Source organism: Melanotaenia boesemani, chromosome 19, assembly GCF_017639745.1.
Source record: "Melanotaenia boesemani isolate fMelBoe1 chromosome 19, fMelBoe1.pri, whole genome shotgun sequence".
NCBI lineage: Eukaryota > Metazoa > Chordata > Actinopteri > Atheriniformes > Melanotaeniidae > Melanotaenia > Melanotaenia boesemani.
The window spans coordinates 2,741,874-2,762,057 of NC_055700.1; the positions used below are offsets into that span (position 1 = coordinate 2,741,874).

The 20,184-nt window shown below is 41.5% G+C and overlaps 1 protein-coding gene and 1 long non-coding RNA gene across 2 annotated transcripts in view; both read right to left on the reverse strand.

Moving 5' to 3' along the window:
* The window catches only part of LOC121630394 (scavenger receptor cysteine-rich type 1 protein M160-like), a 185,318-nt gene that overhangs the window by 103,183 nt on the left and 61,951 nt on the right, over nucleotides 1–20,184 (reverse strand). The window contains exons 6-7 of the mRNA XM_041970678.1: nucleotides 5,637–5,942; nucleotides 5,534–5,543 (exon numbers count right to left, since the gene is read on the reverse strand). Coding sequence (XP_041826612.1) covers nucleotides 5,534–5,543; nucleotides 5,637–5,942 — 316 coding nt within the window. The remainder of the gene's footprint in view (nucleotides 1–5,533; nucleotides 5,544–5,636; nucleotides 5,943–20,184) is intronic.
* On the reverse strand, nucleotides 9,003–10,835 carry LOC121629665. Its single transcript, XR_006008408.1, has 4 exons — nucleotides 10,477–10,835; nucleotides 10,262–10,326; nucleotides 9,354–9,430; nucleotides 9,003–9,222 (listed from the first exon to the last, which is right to left on the reverse strand). It is a non-coding gene; the product is annotated as an uncharacterized LOC121629665 (long non-coding RNA).

Sequence of the window (20,184 nt, forward strand, 5' to 3'; positions counted from 1 at the left end):
TAATTCACATTAACTCTAACAAGTTTCTTTTATAAAGGAATAAATTATCTGTTTTTCTCTTTTAGCACTATTATGGATTAAAGGAAATTACTTTTTTTTACCAAATAGTATCACAATATTATATTCTTTTGCTTTGTGTCTTAACATCAAGCATTTTCTAACCATTACAAGAGCAGATGATTGTGTGGAGGCTCCGATCAGAGGCTGATTTAAAGCCTGACTCAGCGATGCTGCAGATGAATGACTTTGCAGGTTAGACGTGTGCAGCAGCTGGTCTGGCTCATTGCTCGCACACACACCTGGCTCATCACACACACCAAGGTCCACACAGGGACGAGTTTCAGTGGTTCTGCTACATTTCGTCTAAGCAGAAAATGAATATGTCTGCAGACGCCACCTTTTCACTCTGAGTGAACAACCTGGACGCATCTTTCTTACGGCCCGATGATGCATTCGGCGGGAACACATTACACTAGTATTAAAATCCCTGCACTGGTTCCCTTTTCGCTTCAGGAATGGTTTTAGGTTGTTTTTTAGTTGTTTATAAAAGTTGTTGGGCATGTTCTTTTTTTAACTTGTCCTGTCCAGCAAGGTTATAATAGTTTTTGATTTTTTTATTAGTTTTAGTTTTTATTTTGTTTTGACTTTTTCTTTTCAAATTCAGTTAGTTTTAATTAGTTTTTAGAGCACATTTTCTAGTTTTTATTAGTTTTTGTTTTTTAAAAATGCTTAGTTTTAGTTTAGTTTTTATTAGTTTTAGTGTTAGTTTTAGTTTTTTGTTTGTTTTTTCCAAATTAGAGTATTTGCCAAGTGCAAAATTCAAAATAATCAGAATAAGCTCTGTATAATAAAAACTTTTTAAAAAACTGTATCAGGAGGAAACATGAACAGCCATCAACAAATCAAACATAACAGCCCATCAGACAGTAGCCATAAGTAAAAAAAAAATGTGTGCAATGCTGCTTCTGAGATAGTGTGCTGGGTAAAAATCAACATAACCAACATACTAGGAGCTACCAAGGAGCTCATTCTGACTAATCATGAACAACCTGAAAAACCCAACAAACTCTGGACCAGAGGTTTAATTCATTCATTGAAACAATTCACAATTAACTACATAAAGAATTGCACTAAAGGTGCAGCAGCTTTAGTACAAATCACTGCAGCTGATAATCAGTACAGGACCTCACATGTTATACTGGACATGATAAAGCTGTAGATATTTTAGACACTGAAAGTAAACGTGTCTGGTAGAACACAGAGCCAGACAGCTGGTTAAGATACTGATGTATCAGCTGGATGCTGGTGTGCTTTTCTTTTCTTTTTAGAATTAAAAGTTTAGTTTCCCAGAAAGACCAAGAGAAACTCATCCATGCATTCATCTCCAGTAGGCTGGATTACTGTAATGGTCTTTTAACAGGACTTCCTAAAAAGAGCATTAAACATCTGCAGCTCATCCAGAACGCTGCTGCTAGAGTTTTAACCAGGACTAAGAGATCTGAACACATCACACCAGTTTTGAAATCTTTACACTTTCAGTGTAAAGTTTCCAGTTCATACTGGTTTTCAGTTTATACTGGTTTCCAGTCAGTCACAGAATAGATTTTAAAACCCTTTAAGGCCCAGAATCCATCTGTGATATGTTCAGAGAATATAAACCTAGCAGAGCTCTTAGATCCAAAGACTCTGGTCACCTAGTCCAGACCAGAGTCCCGACCAGAGTCCAGACTAAACATGGAGAAGCAGCATTTAGCTGTTATGCTGCAAACAAGTGGAACAAACTGCCAGTGGAGATTAAACTTTCACCAAATGTAGACATTTTTAAATCCAGGTTAAAAACATTTCTTTTCTCATGCGTCTATGAATGAAATCTGCACAGAAACTTTTTTATCTCATCTTGCTTTTAATAATTTTAATGTAATTTATTATTTTGTTGTGATTCTTGCTATGTGCTGCTGTCTTTTACTATTTCTTAATATCTTTAATGCTTTTGTTTTATGTAAAGCACTTTGAATTGTCCTGTACATGAAATGTGTTGTACAAATAAACTGCCTTTCCTTCTATGCTAAACATACATAACCTACTGTCCAACACTGTAAACAAAAACTAACTTAAGCCTCTCAAATTCAGCTTTTCAAGATTTTGTGTGTGACGTGTGTGCGTGTAGGTTTGTTTGCGTGTGTGTGTGCGTGTGCGAGACTCTGTGTGTGTGTAACTACGAGTGTGTCTGTGACTCATGTTCCCTCCCCATGCTGCTTGGCCTGGCTGAAGCTTATCAATCCGGGGAGGGGGGCAGAGAGGCTACCTGGTCCAGGTGCTCCTGGTTAACCTTCATGTGCAGCTTTTCAAATGGATTTTCAGATTCGTGGTTTTTCCTTCCACATATTGAACCACCTGCTTCTTCTAAAAGACACTTTATCTTTGACATGGTCATAACGAAAGAAATCCCAAATAGGACTCTCCTCGCTTTCTCCTAACTTTCTCCGTAGCATCACGCTAGCCGGCGCGTGGACACGCTGTTGACACGTGACGTCAAAACGTAAATCCGGCAGAGCGAAGTAAATAGATTTCATATCAACCCCGAGGGTTTATGTATGAAATACATTTACAAAAAACGAAGACGAAGGACATTTTTACTTTAATTTTAGTTCGTTTTAGTTCGTTTTGTAAACACACAATACAGTTTCAGTTAGTTTACGTTTTTTTAAAAACTCTCGTTTTTATTTTTATTTCAGTTAACGAGAATGTTTTTTTAATTTTAGTTTTCGTTTTTTTCGTTAGTTTTCGTTAACTATAATAACCTTGCTGTCCAGTATGGTGGCAGCAGAATGATGGTTTGGCTGCTGGGTTGTGCCAGACAAATTTGCTTTGCCAAGGGGAGTGTTTTGGATGAGTGAATTAGGACTGTACTCTTCTTATAGTTTATTATTGTGGCCACCAAGGGGGCATTGGTCAGAATGCATGAAGATAAGAGACTTGCTTGAACTTGAATTATTTATTGTAGCTGAGCAAGTTAAACAAGGAGATAACCATCTGTAGGCTTTTTGGTAGGGCCTGTGTTGGTTTTCGAATGTGTGTGGTTTCTGAAGCAGAAACATAACATGACTGCAAATAAGCCATACATATCCATTAGTTTGCTGTATAATTCACCAACAACTCTATAATAATTACAATAACATATTCCGCATGAAAAACACAGCCGAGGTAATGGGTAGCCGTCAAAATCTGGAAGTTTGCGGTCCCAGTGTATGTAAACGGTGGCAGGGGCTTTTAAAGCTGCTGTCTGCTGATCTATAACTGCTTTTGCGAGCGAGAGGGCTTCTCTCTGCTCCTCCCTGGCCTTCTGTAAAGCACCTGCCTGTTCTGTAAGTTTTCTCTGTAACTCTGTAAAATCCCTCCTCAAATTTTCGACTTCTGACATATTGAGCCTCTTGCCTGAAACTAAATATAATGCTGCGGATTTCCTAACTAGCTATTGGCTTAATCCTGTTCTTGAAGCCACTTTGTAGCAGGGAAATCGCCCCACTATGGGGGGGAAGAAGAATATAAGCCCACCCTGAAGGACAGAGAGAATACCAGATCTGAGTCTGTACCCCAGGTACCAATGGCCCCAGTATTTACGACAGTAAGCATGTGGATACCTTGCTAACTTGGGTTTTATCACCACGAGTGACGAGTGACCAGGCTACAATCCAAGGCTCCCTTGGTCTGAGTTGAAGCCAGCGCGTCCTCCCCCCCTTTCGTCTATACCCAGTTAAACAGGTGGGGCGCCCCTACTTCAGGCAGCTTGCACACAGAACTAAAACAACCAAAGGTACAACAGGTAATTTATTCTGAACCCTTAATAATAAGGAACCCAGATGTTGAACAGGTTTAACTTGTTTAACCCGTGAGAGCCCAATAATATGAAAATCACAAAACACAAATTGCACAACAAGAAAACAACTTAGTTCGAACCCATCCATCCATCCATCCATTATCTTGACCGCTTATTCCATTTCGGGTCGCGGGTGAGCTGGAACCTATCCCAGCATTAACAGGTGAGAGGCAGGTACACCCTGGACAGGTCACCAGTCTGTCGCAGGGCCAACACAGATAGAGACAAACAACCATTCACACACACTCACTCCTAGGGAGAATTTAGAGTGTCCAATTAACCTAACATGCATGTCTTTGGACGGTGGGAGGAAGCCGGAGAACCCAGAGAGAACCCACGCATACACGGGGAGAACATGCAAACTCCACTCAGAAAGGCCACCGCCCTCAAGGTTTGAACCTCCCCCCAGCCGAGATTCGAACCAGCGACCTTCTTGCTGTGAGGCTGCGGTGCTAACCACCACCGTGCAGTTCGAACCCCAACAAAGAAAAAAAAAAAAAATGTTTAAGAGTCCTTCAGCGACCTAAATTAGTCCGAATATGCTGTTTTCTGTACACAGTCTTTTAGGGAAAGCAGCGTTGAATCCAAGAAAAGTCTCTTCACAGCACTGGCAATAAGCTAGATCAACAGTTCAGAGTAAAAGGAAAACCGTACCTCAGTTCCAGGTGAACACAGCAGATGTGGGGATGACAGTTAACTTTACTTCACTCACACAGCATGTAATGGGGTGAATCGCTGAGATGGCAGCTAACTGGCAGGGTCTCCCTCACTTTAACTTTGTGCGCTAGCTCACTGGACTATTTCAGGAAACTTTCACAGGCCGGTGGTCCTCCGTAGGGACAATTCCCTTCTACATTTTTCGCGTACACAGACTGACGCTTACACATGCGGCGCCTAGCCTCCGCCTCCGATCGGCTGTGGGTGTAACTATGCTACTGTAATCGAGGAGAACTTCCTATAGCTCTCTCTCTCTCTCTCTCTCTCTCTCTCTCTCTATATATATATATATATATATATATATATATATATATATATAAATTTTATAATTTTTTAAAGCATTAATTACAAATGTTGTGCTCTCTCCCCTTCTTATATCATGCAGCCAGGTTAATTAGTGAATGGAAACAAACTTTAAGTGTCTTATTCTGTGCTGTGAAATTGTGGGTATCAATCAACATTACTCAGCATCGCCACCTACAGTTGGGGACTGTAAACAGACAGCATTACGCGGCATAAAAATTATCTTTAAAATAAAATACATGCAAGTTTTTCCTTAATATCTTGCCTGTGGAGAGGCCACTGAAAAGAAGCCCACAACACATTTTTGGGTTTGAACCCACCAGTTTACAATCACACCAAAGCTATGTGTGCCATCTACACTTACCTGAACAGGTGAGATTCAAAGTGGAGTAATGATGACCTGGTGTTGCACATTCCCTCAGAGGAGATCCAGACAGAACACAGTCAGGCTTGGTCCACCACACAGATCTGTCTGAGGTCTCCTCTCTCTCTCCCACAGAACCAGCAGAACCACAGTCCAGATGTTCACAGATAACAGCTGCAGTTTCCAGGGTCCATCCATAAACATCCACTGGTCTCCATTCTCCCAGTTTCACCTCCAGTGTACCAGAACAGCGACTGGCTCCTCCCACCAACCTGACAGGATCTGAACAGAGATCAGAGAGTCATCAGTAAAAGAACAAAGTGAGTTTGATGAGAAGAGAAATGAAGCAGATCAAAGCTGCAGCTCCTCTTCTACCTGAGCAGGTGAGTCCAGCAGCTCTGCCAGGTGAGCAGGTGTTTCTATCAGAGTCTGAGCTTCTACAGTCCAGCAGAGCAGACTCATGGCCTCCACACTGGAACTCTTTGGTCCACATGGGAGCCTCCCCTTCTCCATAGAGCGCCCCCTGGAGGACTGAAGGAGGCCCACAGCCGAGCTCCCTGCAGACCACCTCTGCATCCTGCTGGTCAAAGTCAGCTTCACACACTGAGGACCAGGTCTGGTCAGACTTCACCTCCAGTCTGCCTGAACACACACTGGATCCATCCAGCAGCCTGACAGAGTCTGGACACATCACACACCATCACACACACAGTTACACCATGATGAGGAGGAACTACTTTTTATAAATGGATCATTTTACACATCAAGAAGAAGAACAGATGATGGAATCATGAACCAAAGAAATCTGAATTCTTTCTTAGTTTCAGTTCCTCTGTCAGATGGTGGGGAGGATGCTGGTCAGGCCTGGCAGGCCCAAATGTGTCATGAAGGTCTACTGGGAACATCTGGTGAAGTCTCCTGTCAGAAAGACCTTCAACTCAGCTTCACTCTGTCCTCCTCCTGGATGATCACGCTTCTTACTCTCTCTAAGGGAGAAGCCAGCAACCTATCAGAAGGAAACTCATTTCAGCCGCTTGTATTCTTGACCAGTAAATCTAGAGCTTCTCTTTTCAGCTCAGCTCCTTCTTCACCACATCAAACTGATGCAGAGTCCAAATCACTGCAAACACTGCACTGATCCACCCGTAGATCTCTTGCTACATCCTTACCTCACTCCGAACAAGATCACGAGATACTTAAATTCTCCACTTGGGGCAGGATCTCATTCCCGACCTAGGGAAACACTCCACACTTTTCCAGCTGAGGACCATGGTCTCAGATTTGGAGGTGATGATTCTAAACCCAGCTGCTTCACACTTGGCTGGGAATCGGTCCAGTAAGAGTTGTAGATCATGGCCTGATATAACCAACAGAACCAAAACTTCTGCAAAAAGTAAAAACTCAATCCTGAGACCACCAAACCGGATCTCCTCAACACCTCGACTGATCCTAGAAATTCTATCCATAAAAGTTATTTACAGAATCAGTGACAAAGGGCAGTCTTGCAGAAATCCAGCCCTCAATGGAAAGAAATCCATCTTACTGCTAACAATGCAGACCAAGCTCATGGAGCAAGGAAGACTGAACAGCTTATACAAGGGGGTCTGGTACTCTATACTCATGAAGTTGAAGTCAGCAGCCCACCATCCACTGTACTCAGTATTCGTGGTGCACTGATTTCTCCTCCTTTGGCACTGGACAGTGGAGCAGCCATTCACGGCCTCTCCAAACTCCCCCTCCCCTCCAATATCTGAGTTTCTGCCTAAAAAAAGCCACACTCTGCTTAGCCTGCTAATACCTGTTAGCTTTCTCCAGAGTCCCACAGACCAAAAAGGCCTGGTATGGACTCGTTCTTCAGCTTGACGACATCCCTCACTGCTGGTGTCCACCAATGATTTTGGGGATTACAGCTACAACAAGCACCAATCACCTTACAGGCACAGCTCCGGTCAGCCACATCAACATTGGAGGCACTGAATGCAGCCCACTCAGACCCAATGTCCCCCACCTGACTCAGGACACGGTTGAAGCTCTGATGGAGGTGGGAGTTAAAGATCTTTCTGACAGGAAACTCCACCAGACGTTCCCAGCAGAACTTCACCATTCGTTTGGCCTCCAAAACTCACAAAGTAGAACAAGGGGGTCCCCAGAAGGAGTGTTCTTCAACACACCATCAAAGAACTCCAGAAAGGGAGGGGACTCTGAACTGCTGTTTACAGCATAGACACAATCAAGGTCAGGACCTGTCCCTCCACCTGAAGCCAAAGGAAGGCTACCCTCTCGTTCACCTAAATGTACTGGCACCAAACTGGGGGGCAGTAAGTATGCCCACACCTGCTTGATGCCTCTCATCAGGAGCAACTCCAGAGTGAACCAGAGTCCAAACTTCATACAGGTGTAGAGAGAAAGAGAGAGAGAGAGAGAGGCAGTCAGTGTGTCTGTGGTAATCCAGACTAGTATCTTTCCATCCAGGTTCCACGTAGCTCTTGTTTGTCTCAGACCAGCAGCTATGTTCTGCCCGGTGTGATCTGGAAAAAACTAGTCTGGAGACATTTCGATTTCACGTTGAAATCTACGTCAATAAAATGTAGCGTGACAATTATAAACGGATAATATGGAGAAGGAAGAGATCGCCGCGTTTATGCTCTGCTTGACGGGGACGTTACTGATGGACGATAAAATCAGGTCTCTCACATCGAGGCTGGAAATACACATAGAGAGTCAGGAGATAAAGAATCTTCATTTCATGGAGGAAGAAAGTTTCACTTATTAAACATGAAGCGATTGTATGCGTGTCGTATGAGTAAACATGTCAGACGGTATTCTACTGTCTGTGTTGAGCAGATTACAATAAATGAATATTTTAGATTGCAGGTTTATTGTAACTCGTGTTCTGTTTCAGATGTTGCTGCGGCTCATTGAACAACATTTCTCACCGTCCGGCTGCTCCGGAGCAAAGCTGATGACTGGTGGAAAAAAGTTGTTCCCAGTTTTACCGATGAGCAGAGGATAGAGAATTTCTGTATGTCCAGAGACATTTCAATACATCTGTCGCCGCCTGAGGCTGCACTGGAGAGGATGGACACAACCACCTGCTGCAGATACTGAAGGAACTGAAGTGTGTGCAGCCTTGATGTTTTACCTCCTGCCTTCCAACTAATCACAATACACCTCTTCATAATAAGCATCATGTTCTGGAAGTTGGACAGACAGAACATACATGTATACATGATGTACACATTTAAAGAGAAAATGTTCCATAGAAAATGCATCATTTGTTCACTTCTTTAGTTATGTGCAAAATAAATATCTCATCACCTGCTTTTAAGCTTTGTGTGCGTTATGGAATCTATCAGTAGCAAAGGTGAAGGAAATTTATGAAGGTTAAAATGTAGAAAGGGGTGGTAAGATGTTTACAGGTGTGTACTTTTATAAGTGTCCACAAGTATTTGATGCCAGACCTTCGTTAAACTTCATCCTGTGATATGCAGCATTTTAAGAAGTTGATAAACTGGAATGTAATGCACACCTGAGGATTAAGACTTAAAACGTCGTGAGCAAAAATGGATTATTTAATATTTCATAGCTATTATTGGTTAATAACTACTTAATATATTTATTAGCTAATATTTCATAGATGCGGCCAAACCACATCTAACTGACAAAACTGAAAACTTCTGACTCTTTACAAAGTCATTTATTTTTATAGTGAATACAGAAATAACTATTTACATGTGCTATGATGATGCATATCACTTTGGCTTTTCTTGCCATCCTGTCCAGTACATCCAGAGACCCTCCATCACAGATCTCTGCTGGCTTCAGCTCTGCCCGTCTTCTGCCTTCTTTGTGTCTGTTCCTGAAAGACCTGCAGCATGTTGGAGCTGCATCGCTTTGCCTCTGCTGTTCAGCATCTAACAGCTTGTCCTGCACAGCAGCCAGAAGAGTGTCAGCCCTTTTTCTATTTCATGGAAAAAACAGGGAGAGTGGAGACAGGTGCTTAACACACAGCAACTAAAATAAAACATTTTGAAGTGTAATATAGTGACACTCAACAAGACACATGTACAATGGATTAGGATGTTTTTTTACCAGGTCTAGGGGGGCAGAGGGTGCTGGCAGCTGGCTGGTGCTGCTGATGGTGGTTGACGCTGATTCTGGTTTAGTTGCTGAATGGATAAACATTTTAGAATAAAAAACAAGTTATAAACATGAAGGATGGCTAATAAAGCTAACCTTTTCATTATAATATATAGTGTAAAATTCTCAATTGTCCAGGGGAGCACAAGTTGTAATAGCAGTCATTTCAACTGGAATTAAACATTAAAAAAAGTTTAAGTCCAGTTGAAATGACTGAGCCTGCTATTACAATCAGTTCTGTGTGGCTCTATCAGCTCCCCTTTATCCATTTAAAGCAGTATCTGTATATGAGCATACATGGTCTGTTTACATTTGACTTTTATCTCCATTAAACCAAGAGCAGAGATTTTTATATGTGTGGCAGGATGGTGTTTCCCTCCAGGCCACTGTGGGGCGTTGGGCTTTTGATATTATGGCACACTGACGAAGCAGTAGTGCTGAGTATTTAAGCCCAGGTGTAGTGTATTATACTGTACTCTTCTTCCTCTGCCTTCATGGTGGCGTGTCCGTGTGCTTTGGTCGGCGTGGCAGCTTTGGTCACATTATCTGGAACTAGCACGGTGATCTCCTGTGTGGGAGAAGTGTTTGTGGCGTGGGGCGCTCACTACTTTTAGTAAGATTGTTTGTTTTTTTTTTTTTACTTTGTGCCCAATAAACTGTGTTTATAAACTGAACTGTTTCTGCCCTGTGGTGAAATAACGAATCAGCGAGCCTAAGAGCAATAAGAATAAGTGTTTCCAGAGATAGTCCTTTGTCTGGGTGGCGTTGTTGGACAACATTTCCCCGTGGCTATTTACTGGCCACTTAGACCCATCAGCTACTTCATATCACCACATATGCATTAAAGCTGTTTTATTTACCTGATCGATGCAGCAAGGTGTGCTGGTGGCAGCAGGAGCATCCAGGATGCTGTTCGGCTCCGTCTCTGATGAAGTAAACATGGATCAGAACCAGATTATATACAAAAAAAGATGCAACACAGGTGAAGTAAATCAGCTCAGCTATTTGGGTGATATCTGAGAACAACTCTTAGGTCTATACAGAAACTCTAACGCTTCTTGTCCTGTTTACTAACCTTCAAACTCCTCTGAGGTTGCGGTGTTTTCACTGCAGATGATCGCCTCCAGAAGCCCCACGCAGGGCTCATTTGCTGCGGCGTTGCCTGAGTAGGCAGGTCGGTGGTCCGAGTGGTGGAATTTTCTGGTTTTTCCTTTCATCTCACTCTGGTTGTTGCGGTTCTTAATTTATTTGTAGTCTTGTGTGAGTTTCCTCCATGTGCTGCTTCGCGTTGTGATAAATCTCAGCGTTCTCTAACTGAGAACTGATCATCACGAATATTTTTATATTCCGCTGCGAGCCTTCAAAACCTCTCCGAATGTCCTCTGTGGCGTAGACGGTTAGAAGAGCTTCGACCTCCTCGTCGGTCCATTTATCGCGTGCTGTTTTGCTGTTGTCGTCCATTTCTGCAACCGTGGTTTTTAAATATGACACAAGTGCAGAAATCTTGCCAGGAGTGTAGCTACCAGTCACCAAAAACCTACCTCATGAGGGTTTCTATGGAACCTCGAAAAGACCCTACCTCGGAGTAGGAGCTAAAATGCTTATAGGAACTGAGGGTCTTTACCCCTAGTTCTTATATGTCCGAATGCACCAAAAAATGGCCTGGTTCCTGAAAAGGTTATAGGAACTTCAAAAGGTTCCTACAACCAGAAAGGGGCTATGGAGATGGGATGGCAAGTGGTACCATTTGTCCAAAGTGTTGATGAGTTTCTTAAATCCCGGATTGTTCACTGTGTTAACTGAGCACTGGTCTTTGGAGAGTAAAAAGTTATGTTTGTTCATGATATTTTTTATCTCTTGGTGTCTCTGGGAGCTGGTGGATTATTTGGTCGTGACTTACAAAAATTGAACATTTTTCTGTTTTCTTGCGTGGCGTCACAAGCTCCTGTATACACGTCTACGTGAACAAGCGCAAATGTCACCTGTGGCTTGGCTGGGGGAGGGCAGCTATTTTCACCTCATCGAGCAAGTTCCATAAAAAATGATGGAGAAGGAGCCACGTCGCCTCCCGTGTGTCCAGCCCATAACTTGAGAGGTGTTTGCAACTCGCGCTGAAAGCAGTCGGGGCTGTGGGAGGAGTCCGCAGCAGAGCGCTGCAATGCCAGTGGAACTCAATTTACAGCTGAAAACAGCACAAGAGTAAACTGAGAAGGAGCAAATAATCGGATCATTTCATTTTTATGATTGTTGAAAACCCAGATCGTAATTGAGATTAATCGGCCAGCCATACTGCTCAGACTCCTTCTCCACTAGTGAGGTGACGTTCCACGTACCTAGAGCTAGCTTCTACAGCCAAGGGTTGGACCACCGCGGTTTCCACCTTCAGCCGCTGCCCAGCTCACACTGCACCCGACCCCTGTGGCCACTCCCAAAAGTGGTGAACGCACAAGAAACAAGGTCCGTGTCAACATTTCAGATTGAGTCTAACCAGACCTCATGGGCAAAGGCCCGGCTAACCCGTGTCCAGGTAAGGGAAATGTAGGTCTACTATTACTGATCTTCATAGAGGTCTTTTTAAACAACAGCAACTATACAGTAACAAACAACCACAACAAAAAAAAAAGACAGAAAATTACTTAATAATGCAAATTAGGGAAGAAAAATCTAAATTCTAATAAACAAAATGAAGGAAAAATGGAAATTGAACAAAGGGGAGAAAATAATTCTATAAATAAGTAACTCAGTTGTGCTAACTCAGCATATGTGTGTTTCACTAAGTTTCAGGGGCCTCTTTAACAGTGTAAAGGTGCTAAACCTGTTGCTTAAAGCGTCTGAAGTGTTGCTAATGGGAACTTTTCCTGACGCATCGTTGTCGCTGTCATACTTGTGTACAAAAGCCAAGTCCAAGCCATCTTTGTCATTTTGTTATTTTATTACTTAAAGTGCTCAATAAATCCATAAGTTGTAGTTCTCACCGACCATTCCCAATGTACAAGTATTATCGATCCATACAGCATATGGCAAGCCGTTTTAACATTTATTCAAAGCGCACTCCTCTCATTGTTCCCATTGGTAGATGTCTACATTACATTCTTCCTAGTTCTTACTAGTCAGAATTCTAATTAAATATATCTTCAATCACATTTTTGCTTGCAGAAACTGAATTTTAAGATATCTACAATTACAAATGTACTGGTAAGAACCGAATTTCAGATATGCACAAATCTTTACAAATTTTAGTTAGCCATTTTTAACATATATTAGCTTGACTGGATATGTATTTCAGATATCAGTAATTCAATTATTCCTAGTCAAAATGAACATTTCAGATATCTAAAATGACATTCTTACTAGGACAAATGAACATTTCAGATATCTAAAATGACATTCTTACTAGGACAAATGACATCACATTCCCCATTCATGTGTATTGCGTTTTTACTTCCAGCTATCCTAAATGACATTCCTCCTATCTAAAATAAACATTCTGGATATCTGAAACAGAATTCTTACTAGAAAAAACGAGAGTTTCTGATATCCAGAATCCAATTGTTTCTAGTCATAATTTTCATTTCGGATATTAGCAATGAAAAAACATTTCAGATAGCTACAAAATCATTTCTATTATCACAAATATATTTTGACTAGTAACAATGTCATTATAGATATCCACAATGGGATTTCTACTAGGAACAATGAAGTTGTGGATATCCATAACTGCATTTTTTCCTATTAGTTATGACAAGCCTTTTTTAACATTTAATAGCTAGGTAGATATCTGTAATTCTATTCCTCCTAGTCAAAATGAACATTTCAGATATCTAAAATGACATTCTTACTAGGACAAATGGACATTTCAGATATCTAAAATGACATTCTTACTAGGACAAATGACGTCACATTCTCCATTCATGTGTATTGCATTTTTACTTCCAGCTATCCTAAATGACATTCCTCCTATCTAAAATAAACATTGTGGATATCTGAAACAGTATTCTGACTAGGAAAAACGAGAGTTTCTGATATCCAGAATCCAATTGTTTCTAGTCATAATTTTTATTTCAGGTATCAAAAATCATTACTAAAACAAACTAATGTAATCACCCGCGTGTGACCCATAATGCTTGGCGGCTCACATTCCGTATTTAACACATTCAGCTTCGTTAACTCCGTTTTCTCCATGAGTTGTAATGGCATTAGCGGTCATTGACAAGAACAACCTAATTTAAAATCCGTCCTGTTTTGGGATTTTGGTAATTCCTTTTTTTTATTTTTCCTTCTAAATTTGAAAGATGAAGACATGTTAACAGGCAGCCCAGAAGTTAGACTATTTCTTTCAAATTAAAAGCCTAGATTAACACTTAGCATCGTGCAAGCACATACTGTGTTGACTCATACAAAACAATATGAATATGTTCGTTCGGGCAGACAGCGACCCCAAGATTATGACAATAATAATAATAATAATAAGAAGAAGATAATGATAGATAGATAGATAGATAGATAGATAGATAGATAGATAGATAGATAGATAGATAGATAGATAGATAGATAGATAGATAGATAGATAGATAGATAGATAGATAGATAGATAGATAGATAGATAGATAGATAGATAGATAGATAGATAGATAGATAGAAAGAAAGAAATAGGTAACAAGTAACCAGGATTATACTGATTGTTCACAGTGATCACAGTGCTGTGAACTGTTCATAGCTATTATTCCTGGCTAAGTTACGTTGAATGTTTGGAATTTATCTGTGCCAAGCCGTCATATAACATGGTGACCAACTTAACACTAGAAGTCCCAGAGAGGGGTCAATTGACCTTTCTACCTTTACAACCCAGAGATGGGTCGATTGACCAGTAGGATTTTAGCTAAAATCCTGTCTTAAGCTGCGAACAGCTTCTTTTGTTTGTAGACGAGTCAATTACTGGCACACCCCAGGAGGGCGCATACTTAGGGGAGACACTGTAGACTCTTGAAACTGGACTGTCAACTTTTGCCCAAAGCTTGGCTTGAGACACTGCTTGGTCCCCTGAGTATGAGATTGGAGTAGACCTCAAACAGATTCAGAAAGGTTTTCCTGCATTCTGGTATATTTCAAATAATTAAAAATATATTTGATATGATATATGATATATACCTCCTCGACACATTTGTGTGCTTTTAGAAGAAAAAAAAAAAGATAATCATTGTGGGCCTTCAATAAAAAAGCAAACAATTTAGAATGATATGACAAAATGATGAATTCATATTTTTTTAAAAAATCACTTTAAAAGGTCCAGCTCTCCTCTTTTCATACAAATGAAAAAATACAAATTTTTCAGAATTTTTTACCAATTTTTCAAACTTTCTAACCCAATGTTCATATGTCCAAAAAGCCCAAGCAATGAACAATTTTGAATATTTAAAATGAACATTTTTTGATTGTGGTGGTACAGGCAGGGTCTGTGAGTAAAATGTCCAGAAGCATTAGTGTCTAAGTCAAGAGGGCATAAATGTCAACATGACAAAGATATAAAAGAACAACTGTGAATTTTTTCCAATGCTTTTTATTTTTGTCATAAAAAAAACAACAAAACAGTTAAAATAATGCAAGTAATGAAACAATTTCACAAATATTTACACAAGGCTACAGTGGCATGCCCTTGTGTGAATGGCTTTTCTGCTCTTTCAGCAGTCCGTCTGTGCTAAGTCCAAACATGCTTGGCACTTCCATGGTATCTCCATCCTGCATTTGCCACATGTGTATTTGTAGCAGTCAACACATCTTACAGTTGCGCAATTGTTCTTGCATCGATGGTTGACCTGACATTTTGCCCTTTTCCCAGGGCTAGGTGTGGGAGGTTGCTGCTGAAGCAGTTGCTCCTTATGTGCCTTCTTCTGACTCACATGAGAGTTGGCCAACTCTTTCGCGAGCTCAACCAGGAAGTCCACTCTTCTCTCCTGCACTCCGGTGCATTCCTTATGAAGAACATGAGCGTTCCGTGCCGCCATGTCGATCATGTTGTAGAACACGGCGACTGGCCATCTCCGTGTTCCTGCACGCACGCTGTACTCCCGCACCATCTGGTCCATCACATCCACACCACACTTTGTGGTGTTGTATTGTGTGACAGTGTTTGGCTTCCTTTTGGTGGTATTCTCAGTCTCAACCACATTGTGCATGCTGCTGAGAAGATAGACAGTCTTTTTCCGTTTCGGCGCATATACTGTGAGTGTTGCACCAGTGGTGGAAAACACTCGAGTGGTGAATTTAGTGTGGTCCTTCTGTCTAGTTGACTGAGGAATTTCCCGGCGAATCTTGTTGACTGTGCCAAGGATGGTGGTTTTCCGGCTAAGCAGTCGTTGCGCAAGGGACAGCGATGTAAAAAAATTGTCTGTTGTTACAGTTCTGCCCTTATCCATGAACGGCTCCATCAGCCTCATCACTACACTCTCAGAGAGTCTCTCTCCACTGGGACGACTGGGGTCCTTGCCAAGATATGGCAGGATATTGCAAATGTACTTTGATTTCAAGTCACAAGCCAGCCAAAACTTAATGCCAAATTTGTCCGGTTTTGTTGCAATGTACTGCAGAAAACTGCAGCGAGTCTTTGTCGGGAAAAGCTGTTCATCAATAGTGATGTGTCGACCAGGGTTATAAGATCTGATGCAGTTATTGACAAAAGATTCCCACAGATTAGAAATTGCAGCAAACTTATTTGTCTCCACTCGCTCACTGCGTGTGAACATGTTATCAAAGCGTAGGTGTTGCATGATGTTTTGGAAGCGCTTTCGGGCCATAGTAGCAATGATTCGTGGGTTTCCCAGCTCTGCTGACCAATTGTCACGTAGTGATGGAACTTTCTTCACCCCCCGCAAGATAATAATTGCAATAAATGCCATTAGTTCTGGGAGGTTCATGAACCAATCTGCCTGCTCCTTTTGCCGTGCATGCTGAATGGTCCATTCTTGAATGCTACGAAGCATTTCAAGTGTTATAAAACAGAAGAAGCTTTGAAGACGAGTCCGGATACTTCTTCTGGCCTTAGCAGTTGGCTCTCCATCTGTGCCGTATGGTTCTATTGGGGTGAAATTGAGACATGTCCCCAGCTGTTCTTCATGCCACACTGTGCCATCTTTAGCCATCTCTGTCCTCTCACTTCCCAACCGAGCCCTCTTTTCTGGCAGTGGAGCAGTCTCATCATCTGCAAGGTAAACAATTTCACAATTTCAGAGGACGAAAATAGGATGTTTTGGAAATAAGATTAAAAAAATCCTTTATTTGTACCAAAATGGAGAAATTCCAGTGTTGCAACTCACAGTACAGGACAAAGCAGAAAGAAAGAAATTTGTCATACCAAAAAGTTCAATAATAGTTTCAAATCTTACCTGAAGACTGCTCAGAGTCAGAGTCCGAATCCAGCTGAATTTGTATCTCTTCTCCATCTGAGTCACAAGGGTTTGTATCGCTGAGGATCAGGTCCAATGCCTGCTGAGTTGTAAGCCGCCTCTGCATTTTGCTTCCTTCTATTTGTTCGAGGTGAAGCTAGCTACTATTTATCCCCCTCAGCCCACCATCCCCCACTGCCACAGAATTTACCAGACGTTTCAAGGTAACAAGGAGGGGCTGGATGCAATGGGTGCATTCCTCAGGTAATGGCTGCATTTACAAATGAAGAGATGCTAATTTTTGCCAGCAGAGTCGTCAGTTTGGACTAAAGGTCTTTCGACCCTTCTCTGGGACTTTAGGGAGACATCAAAATTCCTGGGACTTCTAGTGTTAATCTGCCAAAGTGGAAAATCAGCATTTTCATTCAGATGTTTCCAGTGGGTGGGTCATTTTGTGCAGTCTTCTCAATAGTAAATGTAAATGGAGTCTATAAAAGTTGTTTCATCAGTACAGCGCAGGAAACTTCTAATATTCTATTTCCTTACACAGCTGCTGTTACTGAATCACCACAAGGTGGCAGAGTACATGAGGGACATGGACTGGACTTTTGGCAGGCTACACATACTGAAGACTTTATTCCATGTGGGAATGCCAAAGATTGAACAATATACCATCCACTCCAATGTACAAAGGAAGCTGTTGCCACAGTTTCCACAACAGTGCCTGATATGGAGCCCGAGTGAAATTCGGGTGTAATCAAGACCTGTTTCTATGTTTATATCACCATAGAATAAAACTATTTGTCATGTCAGTATTGATGAACGTTTAAAAGTCCATTTAATAATTTACTACATTAGAATGAAACTCCTGATTAAGTTAATACTTAAATTAACTGGCTTTCCCACAGGAATCCTGGTAATAACCAAAAACACAACGGCTTGATTTTGATGGTGCACAAGCTCTTTAAGGTAGTTACCACTTGTATGGGAGATGATGTTAAATATGAAAGGCTGCTGGCAACAGCTGATGAAAACTAAGTGTATGCTGGTTTTACAGTGTATGCTAGTCTAACAGATGTAGCTGTCGAACGTATGCCTATCTGACAACGTATGCTAAACTGACAGAACATGGGCAGACAGACCAAGTGTTTGGGAGAGGACAAAATGGACAGAAGATAGAGGTGTACAGGAGGACATGGATGCTGAAGTGCTACTTCAGTGCCATGATTATGATGTGAAACCAGAACCAGGAGCTTTAGGTAGAGTGCACAAAATCATGGGGCTCAATATGTTTTTCACTTTTAAGGTTTGCCAGTTACCGTCATCTACTGACATTTTGGCATCACACTGTACAAAGAGCTGGTACACATCATCTGCCTCCAGTGCAGCAGCTCCTGACAAGGCCACGGATCCACTGCATCGACCAGTAGGAATAGTTTATAATTCAAGTTTTTGGTTTAACTTTTAAAACAGCTTTCTGCCAAGTAGCCCTTGAAAACACTGTTTTTCATTTTAATAAAGTTAAAATTTTCTTTTAAATGACCACTATCCCTTTTTCACTTTACCAGAACCAATGTCTTCCAACAACTGTTGAATAGTTCCAGTTCTTGGTGTACCTGTCTCTCGGTCTGAAGGAGAAAGATCTCAGTGACTGTTTCAAAGTTCATCAGTCCACTGTAAGCAGGATCATTACAACCTGGATCAATTCTTTGTACACTTGGCGAAGTTGGGATATGGATGTCTCCTGACATGATTAAAGCCACAATGCCAAACGTGTTTTGACAGTACTCTGACACCCCAGTAATTATTGACTTTACAGAGATGAAATGTCACATACCTTCATCTTTTCTCTTACAGAGTGAGATGTTTTTACAGTACAAATCCCACTCTGCCATGAAAGGAATGTGTCCCCACATGGTGCTATCACTCCTGCTTCTTTGTTGGATTCTGGCTCTATTAGTAACAAAGAATTGTTTAGGCAATCTGGCATTATCCCGCTTCTGGAAAAAGATATGGCCATTATGGAGAATTTTAGAATAGATGACCTGGTGCCCTTCAACGTTTACAAACCACCTTTTCTCACTAAAAACTCACAGCTATCACTCAGGACTTTGCATGGTTAAGGATACAAGTGGAAAGGGCCAATAAGGAGAACAAATTATTTGACACCATCATCCCCTGAACCATTGCTGGCAGTGTCAACCAGCTTTTTGCAGTAACCTGCCTCCTGAGTAACTATGAAAACAAACCCCCAGTCAAAACTTGGGCCAAGAAACTGACAGCAGGTTAAGTTGCACATGGGGTGATCAGATAGCTCAGTGGTGCCCTACTAGTTTACAGAACAATAACATGTTTGAAAATGCCATTTAGACAGGGACTTCTGTTTCTAATGATAAGTAATCTGTCACTTTAAATTTTAGTTGCAGACCTGATGGCCAGACCAGTGGTAGCACCCTGCTGACGCAGTCTGATTGGCTGAGACACCTGCGCTGCAGAGAGGGTGATGACTTCACCTAATTGCCCAAAATGCAGACAGCATCTTTGTGGACCTGCAGTTTCATCTAACAGGATTGGAGGATGTGATAGACATCCTCCAGCCTGTCGTCAGGGGATAGAGTTTTGTTGTTTTTATCTCAACTGGTGCTTTTTCTGCTCAGTTATAAAGTTATGGTTAAGTTGGGGTCGCTGTCTGCCCGAACGAACATATTCATATAGTTTTGTATGAGTCAACACAGTATGTGCTTGCACGATGCTACACGATGCTACGTGTTAATCTAGGCTTTTAATTTAAAAGAAATATTCTAACTTCCGGGCCGCCTGTTTCAATGGGCTTTATGCGCAGTCTCTTCCTGGTCACGATAAGTCAGCCCAACTACTTCTGGTTGACAGCTGCCAAAGCGGTTAATATGGTGTTTTTTAGCCGTTGTCTTCAAGACTTGCCTCGCATCAACGTGGACGATGTCCACAGGATTTTCCAGAAGCATACGGCGACGTCCGCAAGCAAGCGGATTAAAGGCTTTAAGTTGTTTATCACCAACTTTATACACGATTATGAAGGTAAGTGTTTCGCTAACAGTGGTAGCTCGAAGGTAGCATCATAAGAAGACAGGCAGCTAGTCAACGTGTTAATGTGATTAGGACACCGTGTAGTAAGAACATTAAATATTAAGCTCAAATTTTACACAGAAATATATTTGGTCTGTTTTTGACATATAGTAATGCTTTGCTACTTATATTGTGTGTTCTTTGGTTAGCACCATTTGCTAATAAGTCACTACTGCTTCTCTTCCTCAGTTTCCGACAAGAGTGAGACAGAAGTGACAGTGAGGGCAAAGTGCTTCAGATCCATGAAAAAGAGCCAGAAGCCGCATTCATTGAGTGTAGTGTATTAAATATGACCTCAA